The sequence below is a fragment of the Notothenia rossii genome (genome assembly GCF_949606895.1).
Source record: "Notothenia rossii genome assembly, chromosome: 2".
NCBI lineage: Eukaryota > Metazoa > Chordata > Actinopteri > Perciformes > Nototheniidae > Notothenia > Notothenia rossii.
The window spans coordinates 34,114,234-34,134,112 of NC_136904.1; the positions used below are offsets into that span (position 1 = coordinate 34,114,234).

Below are 19,879 nucleotides of genomic sequence, written 5' to 3' on the forward strand. Positions count from 1 at the left end.
CTGTTCCTCTGAGGGTCCCGCCGACAACTCTTCTACCGGGGGTCCTGCCAACCCCTTGTCCTGTTCCATTGGAGGCCCCGCCATCACCTGTCTTGCCGGGGGTCCTGCCAACTCCTGGTCCTCTTCCGTGGGGGGATCCTGCCGAATCCTGCCGAAGCCTGAACCTGTTCCTGTTCGGCCGACACCGGGTCCTGCCCGGCCTCCGGAGCTGTCTGGTCTTCGCCCTCGGGCCCGGCCCCCTGACTCTTCCTGCCGCTGCCTTCGCCCTCATGCTCGGCCCCCTGAGTTCGCCCGCTGTGGCCTTCGCCCCACCATGGACTCTGCCTTGCCCCCGGGCCGTCCGCCCGAGACCCCCACCTTGGACTCTGCCTTGCCCTCGGGCCTTCCGCCCGAGTCCCCCACCTTGGACTCTGCCTTGCCCCCGGGCCGTCCGCCCGAGTCCCCCTTCTCGGCTTCTGCCTTGCCCCCGGGCCGTCCGCCCGAGATCCCTTCCGGGTCCTCCGCTGTGCTCCTGGGCTGTCAGCCCAAAACCCGTCCTCCAGACCCCCTCCGCCCACCCTGGTGGCCCTAGTTTTGTGTCCCTCCTCCGGACCCCCTCCACCCACCCTGCTTGAGGTTTTGGACTTTTGTGGGGGTTTTTTAGGGACGTCTGGAATCCATCCCTTGACGTGGGGGTTCTGTCAGAATTCTCATGTTATGTCACGTTTGTAGTTTTGTATGTCTGGTTATGGGTGTTTTCCTCCTTGTATGTTGTCTGGTCCTTCTTCATGTGTTTTTCCCCTGTCGTTAGTTTCCCTGGTGTGTCTGATTGTGTTCACCTGTGGCCCTTGTGTTTCTCCTCCCCTGCCCGGCTGTTTCTCGTCTTATGATTACCCCTCCCTGTATTTAGTCTTGTCCCTTCCTGTGTTCAGTGTTGGTTCATCTTTTATTTGTGAATGAATTCACCGGTGAGTGTTCTGTTTTTTGTCCAAGTAATTTTTTTTTTATCCTTGAAATAAAGGTTGATCAGAGTTATCTGCATTTGGGTCTTGCTTCTTTCACTCAACCCTAACATATACGGTCTATAAACAAACACTATTAAAAAAAATTGAGCATTCAAACAACAATACTAAAACATAGTAAAGTGTTGAAATATAGCTTATACTTACACTGAAATATATTTGTGTTAGTTGGACGTTTAGGTGGCTAAAATGCTTTCGTTGCTGCCTCCGTCTGCAGAATTGCGTTGGTTTGCTTATTTAGCTGTTCCGCCTGCCTGCGTCTCCAAACTGTAGGTAAAACACGCCAAACAACCCGACTACATAAAACTTCACCTATCCTAAAAGGGGCTCTACTATGCTTTTTAGGGTTTTTTATTTCCTGTAGTGTTATTTAGGTTTGACATCACTATGTAACACTCGTGCTTCTATAGAGTGGTGCAGGGATGACGTATTTACCCGGAGGTAAGCTGCGCATGGGTTCCCTCGACAAAAAAGCGACGGGATTTCTCCATAGGATTTTGGAAAATAGCTCGAAATAAGTTCTGTGAAAAACGAACCTGTTTGATTAATGCACGTTTTGTTCAGCCGGATAATATCCACCTGTCTACCCTACTTTTATAATTTTCTAATCTAATCGCCAGATGCAAAATGCTAAAGTTATGCTATAAACAAACTACAGCAGGGTCGCACAACTTCAACGTCACGCCAACTTAAGATCCATATTAAAAAATACAGATTTAAAATTCTACAAGTTGAAGCATTTGTTTTAACAGCTTGCAGGGGGCAGGTACTTGCTTTCAAGCTGAACAGGGCAAACAAACTTAGCAGGAGTGTTTACGTGTTCGGTGTAATGACGTACAACGTCCTCGACAACTTCTGTAGTCCAATTCAGCCACTTGTTAACAACCATCGTTTTTCAGACACGTAAACTCTTCAAAAATCATCAGTGGGGTCCAGTGGCGGTTCTAGAACATTATACATGGGGTGGCAAAGGGGGGGCAAGAGGTCATGTCAGGGTGGCATGGGAGGGCAGACAGTACTTGGTATTTTATACTATATATAACCTATTTATTTTTAATTCATGCCCTAGCACAAGTGTTCTTAATGCACAAGAGAAACAAGGTGTTCAAACAATCGGGTGCCCTTTGAGTCCCCAAAGCTTACTTCAATAATTTTAAATAAAAGGAAACTACAAAATGTATTTGAAAGCAATTAATTAATGGAACAGGTTGTTTTGCATTAAAATGTAAAACTAAATATATATATATTTTTTGCTTTTAAACAATTGGTTGTCTTAGTAGTAGACAGACATATTTGCATATCCTCACTAAGCATTATTACATATTAATTTAATATTAAACAAATCAAAATGGCCAATTATCCCAAAATGTTGCTGCTAATAATAATCATATGCTTGTCAACTTTAACTGATCAAAAAGAAATTCTGAAAAAATACTTAAATTATCTATGAAATTGCAATATTGACACACGTCCCTCAGTTTGTTTCAACCCAGTCACGCCATACCATTTACCCTCCTATTCAAATAATGGATCAGTCCATGTGTCATCTGCATTGAGGGAATTACATCACAGAAGTCTTTTGAAGCAAAGATGGCAAAGAAAGGCAAGTGTCAGTGTCTTCTCTTACCTATATTTCAGTTTTTGTATTGTCAGATTAAGATTGACAAGCTCAACATTTCAACTCTGTTTTATGAATTAATAATAGTAGATAATTGTTTATTACAAAATAAACAATAGTTTTGCAAAGTATTACAATTTTGTAATGTCCTTAACTTCCATGCGGTACCATATCTTAGCTAAACAAGGTCTCATGGCTACTTTTTGTCAAAAACTTCAACCCTGTCACATTTTTTCAAGAAATTCCAAGTAATTATTTATATTTTGTGCCTGAGGTGGGAACATGTAAGTAGTCCACTACCTGATGTTATAATCAAACATTTTGGTTTCATTTTTCAAAGATGTAAAGACCCAAAAGGCACCCGATTCAGAGAATACTCCGAATTATGTTACTGTAAGTAGGCCTACAGTAAAAGCACTTAGTTATAATTAAGTACACAAATGACATCACCCATCTCTTAAGAGAGCTAAAGGTGACATATGCAGCAACACATTTCAATACATATTTGTCAACACTAAGAGCCGCTAGATTGTGCTGCTGTAATTGAATATGTACTGTATGCAAGGAGAATAAGAACATACCATGTGGTCCAGCTCGAGTCTCATCTGCCTCCTGATCCCTGCCTCTGTCCCTCTTCTGACACTTCATCTTTATTCCTCATGCATTTCTTCTTCTTCACTAATGTCTTCATCTCCTCCTGGCTTCCTCCTGCTCTGACCCTCCTGGTCTCTTCAGTGTACTGTTTTCCTTTTCCTCTTTCTGTTCGTCCTGATCACTTCTCAGATATGTCTTTTTGTTGTTGTTGTTGTTGAATCACTCCAGCTACTCTGGCCTGCAAGAGTCTACTTGTGAAAAGCACTGGTACAAATGCTTGTATAACTTTACACGCTAGGGCCATGTAGCTAAGTAGCATATAATAAATATAACATAAGAAAGTATTTATCAAACGCACACAGGCAGCTGTGTTTAGATCCAGTTTGACGGTAAAGGATGTATGGTTTAATTTATCTGGCCTCATTAATGTGATGTGTAATTTACGTGGATTTAATAGTACCGCATAGTTTAGCAAATAAAGTGATCGGTCTCCCAGCCAGCGCTGTCTGCGTAGTATTTTGTAACGTAATGTCCCAAACAGCGACCGTCTGTTAAACGCTATCGATTCAAACGGCAGCGTTTTATTAATATTTTGTTTCAAGCTCTCGTCTTTAGTAAAAACAAAACTAGTGGAAGGGGAAATGCTCCCAGGGGAAGCTGATCCACCTTCAGGTGCTGGGACAGCTCGTTCCCTCTCTGCAGCTGTGTGAGCCGCGGTCTGTGTGAACGCCGCGCCGCATTTTAATGCAGGGCCGTAGCTACGTTTTTAACGGGCCTAAAATGATATTTAAAATTATTCACTTTTAATTAATGTACTGCTTGTTTTGTTGCTTGAGAAGTTGTGGAAATAGTGTAGGTTTGTTTCTACAAGTAAAGTTTTAGGGAAACAAAAGTTAGGGGGGCAAGGCTCTACAGTGGGGGGGGCAAGGCTCTACAGTGGGGGGGGGGCAGCTGCCCTTCCTTGCCCCCCTGTAGATCCACCCCTGGTGGGGTCACTGCTGATGTATTTAATCTCGTAGAACAATCTCTTAAAGGTCCCATGTCATGCTTTTTCCAGTTATTACCCGTCCCCTTGTGTGTTATGAAGGTTTTTCTGCATGTAAACGGTCTGCAAAGTCACAAACCCTCAAAGTACACCCTGTAGCGAGTATAACTCTAACACAAAAGACCTGTCTATGCTGCCCCAGAACGTCTCTCTCTCTCTCTCCTCTCTCACACTGTAGGTGTGCCGCGTTTGGGGGTGCTAGTGGAGCCTCACAGATGCCTCACGCGTCCATTCACGATGTCTCTCTATTGGCAAGCGCTCCAACACATGAAATCTCCTAAGGGGCTAAGGGTCGGGACATCTCTAAGCAGTTGAACAATCACAACAGAGCCAGCCATCTAACCAATCAGAGCAGACTGGGCTCTGGTTTCAGACAGAGGATGAAATAAGGTGCAGCAGCACAGGCAGTATGAGAAAAATAAAGAACTTTTTGAACATTAAAGCATAGAGACATGTCACAGTAGAGACACTGAATACAAATATGAAATGTGAAAATGTGCATAATTGGTCCCCTTTAATTAATCTTAACCAGCCAAAAGAATAAAAGGTGAAAATGTGTTCATTATGTACAGTAACAACATTATGACATGAATAGAAACAACATCATCTCTACTGCACACTGTCCTTTTCTAATAAACAGAGTAAACTATTTTTCCAAAAGAAATATTTATTGAAAACGCAAATGTACATTTGTATGATACAAATCCTCGACTATCCAGGAGGGTCTGTTTGATCTGAATTTAGTCCAGAGAGAAACCTTTATATTGCAATATCAAGCCCTCTTCTGTCAGGAAGTAATACAACCAAATCAAATGTTGCAGCATGTCTGGCTGGATGTTCTCAGTTAGTCCTAATGCTTCGCTTCTCTCTCTGTATTTGTCCATAACAATTACAACGTTTGTGCTCTATCAAACTCCAATAAATAAATAAAGTGCTCCACATACAGTTGGGTTTAAATCAGTTAAACACCTCACTAATGTTGATTATATAAAGTACATTTAAAATCACTAAATATACAGTTGATAGTTGCTTTTTCTAAAATGTATATATATATATATATATATATATATATATAAGAATTTGGTATTGCAAATCATTAAAAAAAAAAGTAAAGATATTTACAAAAAACAAAGCACAACATGAGGAATTCTGGGTAAAATATGAATCTCTCTCTCTCTACTTTTGAGTCATGGAAGCACAGGAGCACTCTTAGGTTATGAGCAGAAACAGTGGCTCACCCTTCAAAACAAAACTCAACTTACTTTTCACATTGCTTAACTTTGACCTTTCTCTGCAGTCTGGCAGGGAGGTGGCAGTGCAGCTGTGCAGCGGGGGATTTGGGACCATGCAGAGGTGTTCAAATATTATTTTGATATCAATTAGATATCCAAATAGGGACAATGTGTCTGATGATTACAAAAGTGCTGTAACTACCAAGTGTTTTGTGACTTCCTTTTAAATAATTTGCATTACTTCTTATCTCGTTTAATTTTATATATTAAAGCACATAGCCTTAACTGAGAAAGACAGCTTTTTGTTTAATAAAAAATAGAAGGAAGGGAAGGAATGATGGAAAATGTGTTATTATAATCACTGCTATGAATTACATGCCACCAGTCTGCTGCTCTTATTTTACAATTAACTTAAAGGAACATTTAAGCTGCACAGTAAATTAACTTAAACTTTGTTTGTTTTTTAAATGTTGATCAATTAAAATCCTCAAAATAGTCATATGAAGGCTTGTTTTACTTCCCTTGAAAGGTAAATATCGGAGGTCAAAGGTCACCTTTATGGCCCTGGCTGCAGATGGCCTGCAGTACAACCTCTCTGCCAGCAGAGGCAGCAGAACAACTAACTGGAGAGCAAGAGCGTCAGTCATGAGGTCCAGCCAATCCCAGCTCAGTATTCCACTCTCGCAACATCCTAAAGCAACAATGCTGGGCTTTCATCTTCCTCTTCATGGTTTTGTGGTTTAAGAGGATGTAGATCTAAACACCATCTGTGTGTGTGTCGGTGCAGTGTGTGTGTTTAGGACCACTGGCAGGAGCAGTCGGTGGGCTCCTGGATGGTGTAGCTGACCCAGGTGGCGTTGCCGCTGCAGTAGAGCTGCACGGAGCGCCGCTGCAGCCCCGTCTCTCTGCAGCACTTACAGAAGCGAGCGTACGTGTTGATGTTGTAGTTGTAGATGCTGGCGGACGGACACTTCCCATCACATGACACGATGTTCACCTGCAGGACAGAGAGTCAGTGAAAAGGAACAGGGCTGCAATAACAGCAAGCACACTCAGTATTTAACTAAGCATAGTTAAAAAAAACTGCCACATTGTTATCTTCATGGGTATCCTTTTAAGTTAAGTGCGTATGTACTGTATATGATGTATTGCTCTCAGAATCTTCTTAATTTGTTCTTGTCATATTTTGGGATTAATAAATTATGTTATCGACAGTATGTACAGGAAATAAAAAAGCTCCAATACACTGCCAGGGATTTTTATTCTACATCTAGAAAAGAGATTTACTTTTTTTTTGGACACAAAACAGGAAGAGAGCAAACAGAAATACAAAAATAAGTGAACTTTCCATGAGCAGGAGAGAACATTAAACTTGTCAGTGACAGTGATTTATGAGCTCTATTAATAATGGCCCGGGCACCCATGCTGCTTGATGGCTTTAGCAGTGATGATCTTTGTAAACTGATACATTTATTTTGTTTCTAAAAAGTTAGTTTCAGACAAAAGGGGGGACCATTTTTCTAGAAAGTTAACGTTAGTACTGGACAAAGTTTCTGTGCAAACAGCTGTTTACACCTAAGTTCAATAGATTTTTAAGCATGGGTTAGCACCTCATAGTGGACACCAAAGGTAGGGTGACCAGTTGACACATGCCACATGTGGTTGATTTGGTGGCACACACACAGGACACGATAAATGTTTTAAACATATTTTGTTCATCTGATATTTTTTTAACAAACAATGCAGTTATCAAAGGAAGCCTAAGTTAGACATTTCTTATGGGATGGGTTGCTTTTCAGTGCATCAAACTCCATGCAATACGTAATTTTGTGCGAGAGCCAGTTCATCACTGCTTTCAGCTTTAATTTATTTTATAATTTATAAAACCAACTATAACCCATGGCCATACATTTTCAATGAAAATAAACTGATTTTTAAAAAAGTATTAATTCAACATTTCAAAATGCTGTCAAACTACACTGATAGAAGAATATAAAGGACAGTTTGCATTTTGTGACTTCCACATCATTTCAAGTTCAGCGCATACAGTATGCAGATGATATACTGCCCTCCCTCACTTATTTTCTTTAACTGTGTTTGAATATTGCTACTGGATTTTACATTTAGACATTTATTTTTCTGCTAACACAATTAGCAACACATCACAAAAGTCTCATAGCTTACAGGCCTGTTACTGCGACAGTCGTTTTTCCTAATTGTCATCCTCACCGTCACCTTCTGACACGACTTCCCATCTTCTTTGCCTGTTAAAATGACAACAAACCAAATCGGTTGAAATAAAATTGACATGTGATACCCAAAACTAATCATTCGAACTGCTGCATGTAGAGACACAGCAAAACACCAGGAAGGAGAGGAGAAGGTCAGAGATGAAAAAGGATCATGCACAAGCTGTCAAGCTGTTTTAGTGGATGGGTAAGTTTGCTATGACCTAAATAAATCCATTGAGCTTCATGAAAGCAACGAAGGAGAATGTTTCCCAATCAGTGAGTAAAGACTAATTTAAGCTTCTTTGAAATTAGAACAAACTCAAATGTCGAAAAAATAAATATAAAGTGATGGTTAGATCATTTACCGTGTACACACACACACACACACACACACACACACACACACACACACACACACACACACACACACACACACACACACACACACACACACACACACACACACACACACACACACACACACACACACACACACACACACACACACACACACACACACACACACACACACACACACACACACACACACAATATTTTCATAAATCTTTAGAAATGTGTAGATAAATTAAATGAATTATAGGCCTACCGTTTTTTGAGCATAAAAAAACACAGCTGTGTGTCATTTTGTCTTTTTTGTTACAACTTTAAATTGAAAGTAACTTCCATTTGGCTCATCAATTCGCCCAATGTAGCCCCGCCCCTTTCCCTATTTCTGGTTAAACGCTTATATCTTAGTTCTTCCGGTTTAGCCTTACCAGCATTGAGTGGCAGGATGACAAATCCGAAAATCTTGAATGAGGACATTTTTTTGTAATAACTCTGTAGTGTCTTGTGGTGTATATGGCAGAGGTGGGGACTCGAGTCACATGACTTGACTCGAGTCGCATATTTTTTTACATGAGACTTGCTTGACTAACATTGATAAAAGACTTGACTTGGACTTGGTATTCATGACTTGAGACTTGACTTAAGCTTGAGACAGATGACTTGAAAGGACTTGATTGTTTAAAATTAAATATTTGCGTTTGTTTTTGTAGTGGGATATTACGTTTAGTTTTTTCGAAAAACGTGATTATAACGCCATGCGCGCAAACCTGGCAACCCACTAGACGGCAGGAGTGTCAGTTAACATGGCAGCGGCTAGATTTACTCCAAAAATAGTTACATTTGGATTCAAGGATTATTTAGTCGATGACGGTAATAAGAAGAGAACAGCGGTATGCAGGGTCTGCAGCATAAAGATCAGTGACAGGACCACCACAACATCCAACTTCATTCGTCACTACAAAAAAAAACACAGAGAAAGGTAGGCTACGACGTGACTGTGTTGTTGTTTTAGCTAGAAAGCTAACGTTAAGTTTAAGCTATGTTAGACTTGGTTTCAAATCGATTAAGCATTGCAAAGAGAAGACAAAACGGGGTAAATGAACACTCGAACCGCCAAGGGATTCATTTTGACTAACCCTGATACTGACGGGCTGTCAGGAGAGAGAGAGGAAAAGAGATGCCTCGTTTATTTCCCCTGTGTTATTATCAGAAGTTACTGGAAACTTTTGAATAATGTAGTTCATCTACTTTTAGTAGTTTGTTTAAATGTTTTAATTATGTTGTTTTTGTTTGTAGAAGTGCATCATTCCTTGATTTATTCTAAAATGAATCTGAACTTTTTGATCTGTTATGATGCCACTGAAGCCATTTCTAAAACCCAATTAAGTGAGTTTTAAATCGTCCTGCTTAGTTTATAAGGAAATTATGAAGAGGAATAAATTAAATGGTTTGAAAATGATATCTATGTAGGTGCTGACGCTGTTGGCGGTTCTAGTGTTAACAGACATTTAAATTAAATATGTGTAATGGCAAATGCGATTTTCTTACCTGGAATTCTGCCTTTTTGAACAGACTTTTTGAGTCCTAGCTATATTGTCTACAGTTCTGGGGTTAATATGAATCTAATATGATTGTCATCGGTCTAAATTAGATTTAAAATGATTAACTGTGTATGTAATGAAGATCATAGTGTGGGTTGAATCCATTTTCATAACCACTGTCTTTTAACTGATTTAAATGCGGAAACTGGGCTTATTCATCAGAACTTCGTATGACTTGAATTGACTTGCTTGACCTGAGCAATGACTTGACTTGCTTGACTCTCACCACAGTGACTTGGGAATTGCTTGATACTTGTAGGTCAAGACTTGAGACTTGCTCATGACTTGCACATGTAGGACTTACTCCCACCTCTGGAAAGCAATGTAAAGATTTGTATTGGACAAATCGCCGAATTCTGGGGGTTTCAGCGGCCAACACAAGCAGTTCAAAATAAGCAGCCAGAGATATTCCTCCCATCGCCTCTATGAACACGGCTCCAGCAGCAGCCGCGGGTGTGTGTGTGTAAATATCCCCCCGTTTTTCGGTGGCTGGGGCAGTGCAGCTAAGAGGTAGAAAGTCACAGCTTTTTGTCTATATCTTTAACCCACACCACCGCCGTCTCTATTAAAAACGAGATGGTCTAAAAGCACACGTTGCTTGTGACCGTCTTCTACGTGCTGGTAAGGCCGGGGCAGCGCAAGGTGCGTGCATCACCCAATGCGCCACAGTTCCCTACCTTGCTGGAGGAGCGTTCCCTACATTGCTGGAGGAGTGTTCCCTACATTGCTGGAGGAGTGTTCCCTACCTTGCTGGAGGAGCGTTCCCTACCTTGCTGGAGGAGCGTTCCCTACCTTGCTGGAGGAGTGTTCCATACATTGCTGGAGGAGCGTTCCCTACCTTGCTGGAGGAGTGTTCCCTACATTGCTGGAGGAGCGTTCCCTACCTTGCTGGAGGAGTGTTCCCTACATTGCTGGAGGAGTGTTCCCTACCTTGCTGGAGGAGCGTTCCCTACCTTGCTGGAGGAGTGTTCCCTACATTGCTGGAGGAGCGTTCCCTGCCTTGCTGGAGGACCGTTCCCTACATTGCTGGAGGAGTGTTCCCTACCTTGCTGGAGGAGCGTTCCCTACCTTGCTGGAGGAGCGTTCCCTACATTGCTGGAGGAGCGTTCCCTACATTGCTGGAGGAGCGTTCCCTACATTGCTGGAGGAGCGTTCCCTACATTGCTGGAGGAACTGGTGCCGGTCCGGGGTGCATACATAAAATGATAGGCTAATTGATCACGGGTGGGCAGTGGCAAGCAAGTGTAGAACAAAACTGTTTTTCATCTTGTGATGAACTCAATTGCGGGTTTATAGGCTGGTCGTGTAGGACTACAGTTAACTGTACTGTTGTTGGAGAGAAAGGGTAGCGGAAAAAAGTCTATGTTCTCCTGGTTGGGGGTTCACAGCGCCACTAGAATAGAGTAGTGGTGTCGCAAGAGGATAAGCTAGTTATTGCTCTTGGACGGTCTTCAGGCACGATCTAGGACTTGTATACAAGGGTGGATGCGCGAGTCAAGGTGCCCCACTATATAATTCCCTACCCCCTCTGAAACTTCTTAATTTGGACTAAATTGAGCTTGATGGACTTTGCTGCCGCGCTGGTGTTTATTGCGAGTTCATGTTTGTTTGTCTGATTGTTAGTATGGGGGGTCTATATTGGTTTGTCAACCCACCGTCTTGTGTATGTTTTGTAACAACTAATAATGAATCAGTCCATAGCCAGGGTAAAATGAACTAAACTTTAGTTATCTCACCAAAAGTAAATGACTTGAGAAAAACAAATAATATAAAGATGTAAAGCAAAATTCTGGTAGTGTAAATGTGCTGCTAAATGAAAATAAAGTGTTTTTTATGTCCTGCATCTGAGTGTGCAGAGGAAAATGTAAACAAGAAGCACACTGTTCAGGGTGTGCGCTGTAGGTGTAAGAAGAAAATAAGATGATATTGCTTTAAGAATACATTTTAAATTGTATTGCTGGTATGTTAAGATATCTTTGTGACCATGTATAAACCCTATGCCCCGTCCTGCGCCCCGAGACCCTCAGAGGCATCACTGCTGGCCGTAAAGACCTGCCTGAGGAGATCAGGATTGCAAAAATATCTGTCTGCTCAATTAGGTCAATGTTGTATTATTTGTTTCATTTATTCTTAATCTATGTATTGTATGGTTATAATGAATACAAAAAACGTAATGTATTGAACACATTCCAAAACAAAGCAGATAAGACAGAACTAGACTCAGACATAATACTAATTATTATTGAAACATTTTGCGCTGTTGATGCAAAATGGAAACTTTGTTGATTATCTATTCCAACTGGCCACTGGAATCAGATAATTAATATAAGTTGAAGTTCAATTACAGTTTTAAATATAGTTTAACATTCTTTATTAAACTGTTTCAAATTATTTCTCGTATCAACCAATTGGTCTACATAGACATTACTAAAATTCTAATAGTTGTTAAACTACTGACACATTTTCTGAAACCGAGCTTATGAACAAAAGAGTAAAGGTCGCTGGTTAAGCCATGATCAATATATTTGTTGAGGTTTTTATTGTGTGCATAATAAATGGGTTAAATGAATTGAGCAATTTTTTTAAGGAGTATAATGTTGCAATCTCTTTAAGATAAGTAATTGCAGTTCAAAGATAGATGTTGTTTTCCAGGGGCCTCTCCTTCACAGGCCCACACAATAAATCATGAGACTTCCAAATCCTAACAGACAGAGATCAGTATCACTTTGTGTTGCAAGCCAGATCCATAGGGGTTCTACTTGGGCCCAATTTAAATACCATAAAGAAAGTATTGAACCCAGCTCAAGCTAAATGACAAATGTATTTAATTAATGTACAAGTGTTTTGATTTATTTAAAATGTTGCAGTCTATTTTCCATCGAGTTCAGTCTAAGCTACAAATTGTTTCTCATAACATTCTCCCTGCTGTCCCACATGTTTTAAACCTTGGGCAGACAAGCTGCACACACACACACACACACACACACACACACACACACACACACACACACACACACACACACACACACACACACACACACACACACACACACACACACACACACACACACACACACACACACACACACACACACACACACACACACACACACACACACACACACACACACACACACACATAGGCCTGTCGCGATAATCGATAAATTGACTTATCGTACGATAAATAAAAATGGACTCGATAACTTTTCTGAGCTCGATAAATTGCCGTTTACATAAAGATGTGACCAGCATTTTAGCCTGGAGCGCTGTGGCTACTAGGTGTGCTGTGAGGGGCGGGGCTGACACACAGCCAGGTCAGGACACTCCGCGTGCACGTGCAGCAGCGTAGCAGCCAAATTAATAATATAGCGACAAGCGGGAGACAACGTGTGACTTACTCGCGGGGAATTTAAAGTGAAATGGAATTGGTTACAAAACCTGACTACACATCTCGATTCTCCGGTGTGGCAGTATTTTGGATTCAAACCAAATCAACGAGGCGAACCTACGGACTTAAATGAGCCGGGCGGTGTGTCGCATTGGTTTAAAAAAGGTAGCGACAAAAGCAGGCAATAACACGCATTTTAAACCACCTAAAACACAACCACTCCATTCCATTTTCCCAGCTGGGAGCAAACACGGCAGCTGGAGATGGAGAGCCCCCGCCCGACAATGCAAACATGTTGGTGTTCCTTGCTCGAAAACTTAGAAAAACAGATTTGGATATGGCCTGTTGAGGCATCTGGGTCTTTGACAGTGGACTGTACACTTCACTGTTGTTTTAAGGAGGTTTTTTTTGCTTGTGAGATAATGTGTGCTCATATTTATTTATTTATTTATTTATTTATATATATATATATATGAGAGAGAGAGCTCTGTTTTCCAGCCTGACTCTAATTAATTTATTGTTTTGGTTGCGTGTGATTTAATTAATTTATTATAATTTAATTAATTTGTTTTATTTATTATATATCATTTATATATTTTAATATTATTTCACATTTCATTTACAATGTTGACTGTTCAATAAAAAGTTATGTTTGAAAGGATGTACTTGAATTATTATTATATATTATCATTATGTCTAAAATGGTCTTATAACGGTGCCGACAATATTATCGTTTATCGCAATAATTTCCAGAAAGATTTATCGTCCAACACAATTAATTATCGTGACAGGCCTACACACACACACACACACACACACACACACACACACACACACACACACACACACACACACACACACACACACACACACACACACACACACACACACACACACACACACACACACACACACACACACACACACACACACACACACACACACACACACACACACACACACACACACACACACACACACACACACACACACACACACACACACACACACTTTGGATGAGTATTCACCCTATCCACATTGTAAATTGTTGCCTTCTTTAGAGTTATTGGTAATTCGAGATTAATAATTAAATTAAATGTGGTACATAAGATAAAATAAATGACACTTAGACTTGATAATTTTGTTCACAACATTAGACCTGTCCTCTAATCTCTACTAGAATAAGATACGTGTGCATGTTTGGGTGTTTTAACGCTCCTGTAATGTACCTAATCTTGTTGTCCTTTTCATTACAGAGCTGGGAAGATGGTGCATTGATTAGATTCTGATCCGTGCACATCCAATTTTGACTGACTTTAGTTCTAATGTTAATGTGACTTCAACCCATGAGTAATTATTGAAATTAACTCTGAATTTCACATGATGATGGATTAGTGTTCCACATTTTTCCCACTAATTTGTTTTACAATGAGGCCAATGGTAAAGAGAGACATCGATGACCTTGTGTCCCTTTTGTTAGTACGTGGTTCCATTTTGTCTATGGCCTTGGACGGCTTCACTAAAAGTCACCCAGTTCTGCCCTGCTACAGTCCGGCTGAGTGCAGTCACGGCGATGCTATGGCTGCTCTACATGACATTAATGGTCTGGTCCGAGAATGGACACCATTTCCTGCTCCCAGAGAGAATGAAACTCCTCCAACTGAACATTACAGCCGTTGATACTGTCTCACATGGGTCTGCTCCCCCCACCGAGCCATGAACTGAAAGCTTGACATCTGCTTTGAACGCTTGGAAGCCTCCCTGTCACACCAGCACCAACCCTTGGGTCAGTCAGATGGGTTCCTCTCTTCACCATTCTGCTCGGTGGGCTCTGGCAAACAACCCTGCACGACGAGCGAGGGCTTCAGAGGCTTCTATAACACAAGGTTCCTTGTTTCTTGGAGGAGTTTGATGTCTTCCTAACCTCTCCTATCACGGGGGGGACACCTGGATGCGCCACTTGGAATACGCAGTTGCACTGCTCTCAAGCAGATAGCAGAATGAATGCAGGCAGATGAGCCCATTTCACTGGGGGATCAACAACAGTGCTCACTGAATGAGCCACACAAAAGCAGAGCAATTGGGGGGGTTGAAATATGACGCTCTGATGAAGACGAGTTTGAGCCAATCAGCACCTCAGTACTAATCTACAGTATCAGGATGCCTTTACACACCTGTCATAAAGAGAGGAGGAGAACGAGTCAGGAGGACATGTTCTTCAAGCTCTCGTACAAAGATAACATTTGAATTGAATGACCAGATGTTTACAGATGTACAATTAATGATTGTTTTTATATTTCCAATGACCAGACATGTGTTAAATAGTGGTGATAAATATATTTTGTCAGATCAGATTACACTTTCAAACTAAACAAAATTAATTAATTGATATTTTCAGATTATAAGGTATTGAATAATAAGATATTTCTAATATATATAAAAATATATATGATAATGTTAACATCCTTAATTGTCCAGCAATCAGGCTTAACAACACTACTCTTCAATGTATTACCCATGCACAGACAGACCTAAAATGATGTTTCAAGTTTTAAGAATGTTTAATCTTTCCTTTCCAGGTTTTTTACAAAAGTCTTTGAATATTTGCCTAACTTTTCCTTTTCAGATTGTTAAACATTTTGAGAATTGTTTGATTTTTCCCTTCAGATTTTGAAATGACATAATAATTGATAGTTGAAGTGATGTAATTATGTTATCATGCCATAGTCTTTTGATTTAATATGTAATGAAGTAACCTTAAATGTAATCCTAAATTGAAGACACTGCAATTTTGCAGATTACAGATTGATCAAATCACAACTGTGAATTGTATACCTTAGCTGGATCTCTTATGATCCTGAGTTTAAAATGCTTTTGACTAGTGATTGCCTTGAAGTAAGCTGGTTTTGATTTTATAGTTTGATAAGTGAGATTAACTAATGGTTAAATGTTAAAACATATGATTTTAAAATAGAAGTTGCTATTATGCATCTGTGTTTTATGTGTGTTCATTATTGTGCTTTTGACAAAAGATGATCCAAACACTAATGAGAGATGATTTTTCTATTATGATTGGCTGAGCAATCATTGTGATTGAATGTTTCAATCTTATTCTATTTTGTGATTGTTATTGATGTAATTGATGTTGTGTAAGACCACACTCAAATCTGAAGACGCCTATTGATTTAAGTATTGACCAAATTATTATTAGACTAATGTTTTAAAGTTATCATAAATGATAAAAAGAGTGGAACTGTGAGGGAATAATTCTCGCCTGTCGACATTAATAACCAACCCTGACGTCTGTTATCTCCTTTAAAGAATGTGCTGCTGCACTTATTCTCAGTTTTATGACCGGTCAACTCTCGGTCACAGAGCCTAAGAGTCAGGCAATTGATTCAGTGTCTCCAGATGTTGGGGATATCTCCAGTGTTCCCAGCTGTTGACTAACTCTCTGTAAACTAGTAAAAAGGTCTATCGAGAGAGAGGCTGGGCAGAATTGATGTGGCAACGCACCCGTGCAGTCAGAACCTCTGGCTGCTGTGGCTTGTGATGTGAAATTCTCCGGCCGATACTTGTAATAAACCACCAGTGTATGACATCAAAGCTCCAACTCTCCTTGTGTCTCTCTGAGTCCTGACTCTCCATTGCTGCAGAAGTTTCCCTAACTTAATATCCGGGTGTAACAAGAAGTCAGTTAAGTCGCTTCAGCTGATTCAAAATGCTGCAGTTCGTATACTAACTAGAGTTCGGAAAAGGGACCACATTACTCCTGTTCTGGCTGCCTTACACTGGCTCCCTATAGAACACAGGATATAATTTAAAATTCTTCTTCTCGCCTACAAAGCCCTTACTGGGCAGGAGCCATCTTACCTTAAACAACTCATTATACCCTACTGTCCTTAGAGGGCATTGCGTTCCAATAATGCAGGGTTGATGGTTGTTCCTAGAGTCCCTAAAAGTAAAATGGGAGCCAGAGCATTTTCTTATCAAGCTCCACATTTGTGGAATCAGCTGTGTACTCTCATGTTCTGATTAACCCAGCTTCCCCAAATTTCTTTTTGGTGTCTATATACGCTGGGATCCGAAGTCATGGATGATCCTGTTGCTGTGGTCCTGAGTCCTGGATTGCGAGCCCTGGATCTTGAGTCGTGGCTGTGCCTGTCGCTGTGGTCCTTGATCATAAGTCCTGGATGGATATCCTCGTGGATTTATCTTCTTATTATAGACACATGCATTTCCAAACATTTGGACTACCTATGTTGCAAATGTATTATCTTTTCAATTTACACATGGCATCTATTGCACGTCTGTCCGTCCTGGTAGAGGGATCCCTCCTCTGTTGCTCTCCCTGAGGTTTCTCCTATTTTTCCCTTTAAACTGTGGGTTTTCTCCGGACGTTTTTCCTTGTACGATGTGAGGGTCTAAGGACAGAGGGTGTCGTATTGTCATACTGATATTCTGTACAAACTGTGAGGTCCACGGAGACAAATGTAACATTTGTGATATTGGGCTCTATATATATAAATAAACATTGATTGATTGATCAATCTATCTATCCATCCATCCATCCATGTGTAAATAAAGCTATCTAACAATCGTCATCTACTGAGTTAGCTAGCTTACATTAGCAATCCATATAACAATCTAGCTCGCGAAATGTTAGCTAGCTACCTAGCTAGCTATCACCAAATTGTTGGCTCAATATAAATTGAAGTTATTAAACACCTTATGGGTAGTGCAGACCTGTGTCTGCCGTTCAGGACGTGAGAGTTTTTAGGAATACATTGTTGACGTGTTTCTTCTTTAAAGCAATCTCATACAGCCAACAGCTCCTCACAGCTCCAAACATCGAAATTCTCAAATATAAGTTTTTGGAAAAAGGAATCACATCAAAATAGTTAGTTTCTTGCCTAAAAAACTGTTGTAACTTAATAACAGGCAGTGGCCCCACTCCCATTGCTCCCCGGGCGCTGTACAATAGCTGCCCACTGCTCCTAGTACTAGACTCCTGGTACTGGGATGGGTTAAAAGCAGAGAAAAAATGTCACTGTGTTTGCTGCAGTGGAGTAGCCACCATAGGGCCAGGCCCACCCAGTTTACTCATTGGCCCACCTTGAGAAAGCTTCGGTGTACTTTTTATTTTTTTTATTATTATTATAAAAAAATGTATTCCCCCATTGAGAATATCCAAGCATTCAAAGTGAAATTCAAGTGAACAAATATCGAGTTGAATTAATGTTGTATGTGTTTTATCCTCTGAACCGAACTCATTTACGGTAAAAACTCGTTGTTGGTTCCGGCGTGCGCCATAGTAACGTGAGAGAGGCAGAGAGCTGCCTGCAGGAACGCGCTTTTCTGTAAAATGTGCAGACATTTCCCCAGCCCAGGAGCTGAAGGTGCATTTACGAGGGATGGATATGTAGACTGGAAGCACCTGCGTAACTCGTTGGAGAGACGTAAAAAAAGCGAGGACCACTGCAAGTCCATGAGCAGGTTTGAATGCTACAACCTATTGTTGCTGTAAAAGAGTGCAATAAAAGAGTTACCTAACGATTGTAAATAACCCAATTTGTGTTCTGTGAAACCAAAAAGGATATTACATTGTTTTGTTACTTTCGTTGCAGTTGTAAATATGTCTTAAATGTAATTTAGGTTAACTTGTTATTTAGATGCTTTTATTTTGAAGGCGAGTTTAAGCTGTTGACAGGAAGTTGTTGTTGCTATGGAAACAATGTGACGGAGAAAAGGAGTGGAGATGAATCTACATATAAAGACGGAGAAAGTAAAGCTTAAAGTTTATGTTTAAGTTTAGCACCCCCCGAAGAGGCACAAGGTTGGTAAAAACTATAATATAAACATGTAGGTTGGGTCCTAATTCGTTTATATGCTGTTTTGTAGCTTTGCTGTCTGTTTAGAGTTAACTTTTGGTAGTATGCTAAAGTGATTCTAATACGGATGGAACCTAAATGTATTTGTTATTTTTGTGTCTTTATAGCTCTTACGTTGATATTGGAGATTTCAATGAATTCATATCATCAGTCAAGTCTTCGCGGGAAATGCTACAACGATGCTTGGCAATAGGCATTATTATATATAATTATCATAGGCCAGGCCTACTTTAAAGTCATTTTTCCCCCTGGAAAAAGCTGGCCCACCCTATTTTATACAGGCCTGTTCTAAAGTACATTTCTGCCTACGCTACTGGTTTGCTGTGTGCTGTGTGCTCTGCATGTGTGACCATTACATTTAGACCCTCCAGAAAAACGTGATTCTGCGATCGCAGAATTGACCGCATAATCAGCAAAATGGCGCAGATTTTGAAAAGGCCGCATATTTATCAAAAGGGCACATAATCACTGCATCCACACAAAGTTGAGAAGAAAAAAAAGTTAACTCGTCTTGCGTGAAGTAGTGATGATGATGACGCGACGTCATCAGCTCGCGCATCACAGAAGGTAAACAACACCGTAGAGTGAACGTGTGGAACTCACACGAGAGAGAAAACACCAAGATGAAAAAATCTGATCCATCTCATTTACCGACGAACATTTCTGCTAAAGACCGGGCAAAGCAGTACCCCGATGTATTTCACGAAAGTGGGGAGAAACTATTCTGCACCCAGTGCAACTGTGTGTTGGAGCATAAGTCTTAGAGAAAATCGATGGTGACGACCCACTTTGATTCATTCAAACATTCGAAAATGCTTTCTGCTGCTGCGGACAAGAAAGCCAAACAACTCACGTTCACCGAGGCATCAACCTCCAAAACCCTTTCGAGGGCTACAAGAAACGAAGTGAGTAGCCTACAAGATTGAAACT

At 40.6% G+C, this 19,879-nt stretch overlaps 1 protein-coding gene and 1 long non-coding RNA gene across 4 annotated transcripts in view; one reads left to right on the plus strand and one right to left on the minus strand.

The window, feature by feature from the left end:
* Nucleotides 1-4,740: 4,740 nt before the first annotated feature.
* otog (otogelin) overlaps nt 4,741-19,879 on the minus strand; it is an 82,023-nt gene continuing 66,884 nt past the window's right edge. For all 3 annotated transcript variants that reach the window (XM_079662436.1, XM_079662437.1, XM_079662435.1), the window contains exons 55-56: nt 7,675-7,754; nt 4,741-6,487 (exon numbers count right to left, since the gene is read on the minus strand). In XM_079662436.1, the coding sequence (XP_079518562.1) occupies nt 6,287-6,487; nt 7,675-7,754 (281 nt within the window). In that variant the 3' untranslated portion in view covers nt 4,741-6,286. The remainder of the gene's footprint in view (nt 6,488-7,674; nt 7,755-19,879) is intronic.
* LOC307027115 lies at nt 7,679-18,893 on the plus strand. Its single transcript, XR_013804536.1, has 2 exons — nt 7,679-9,048; nt 14,315-18,893. It is a non-coding gene; the product is annotated as an uncharacterized lncRNA (long non-coding RNA).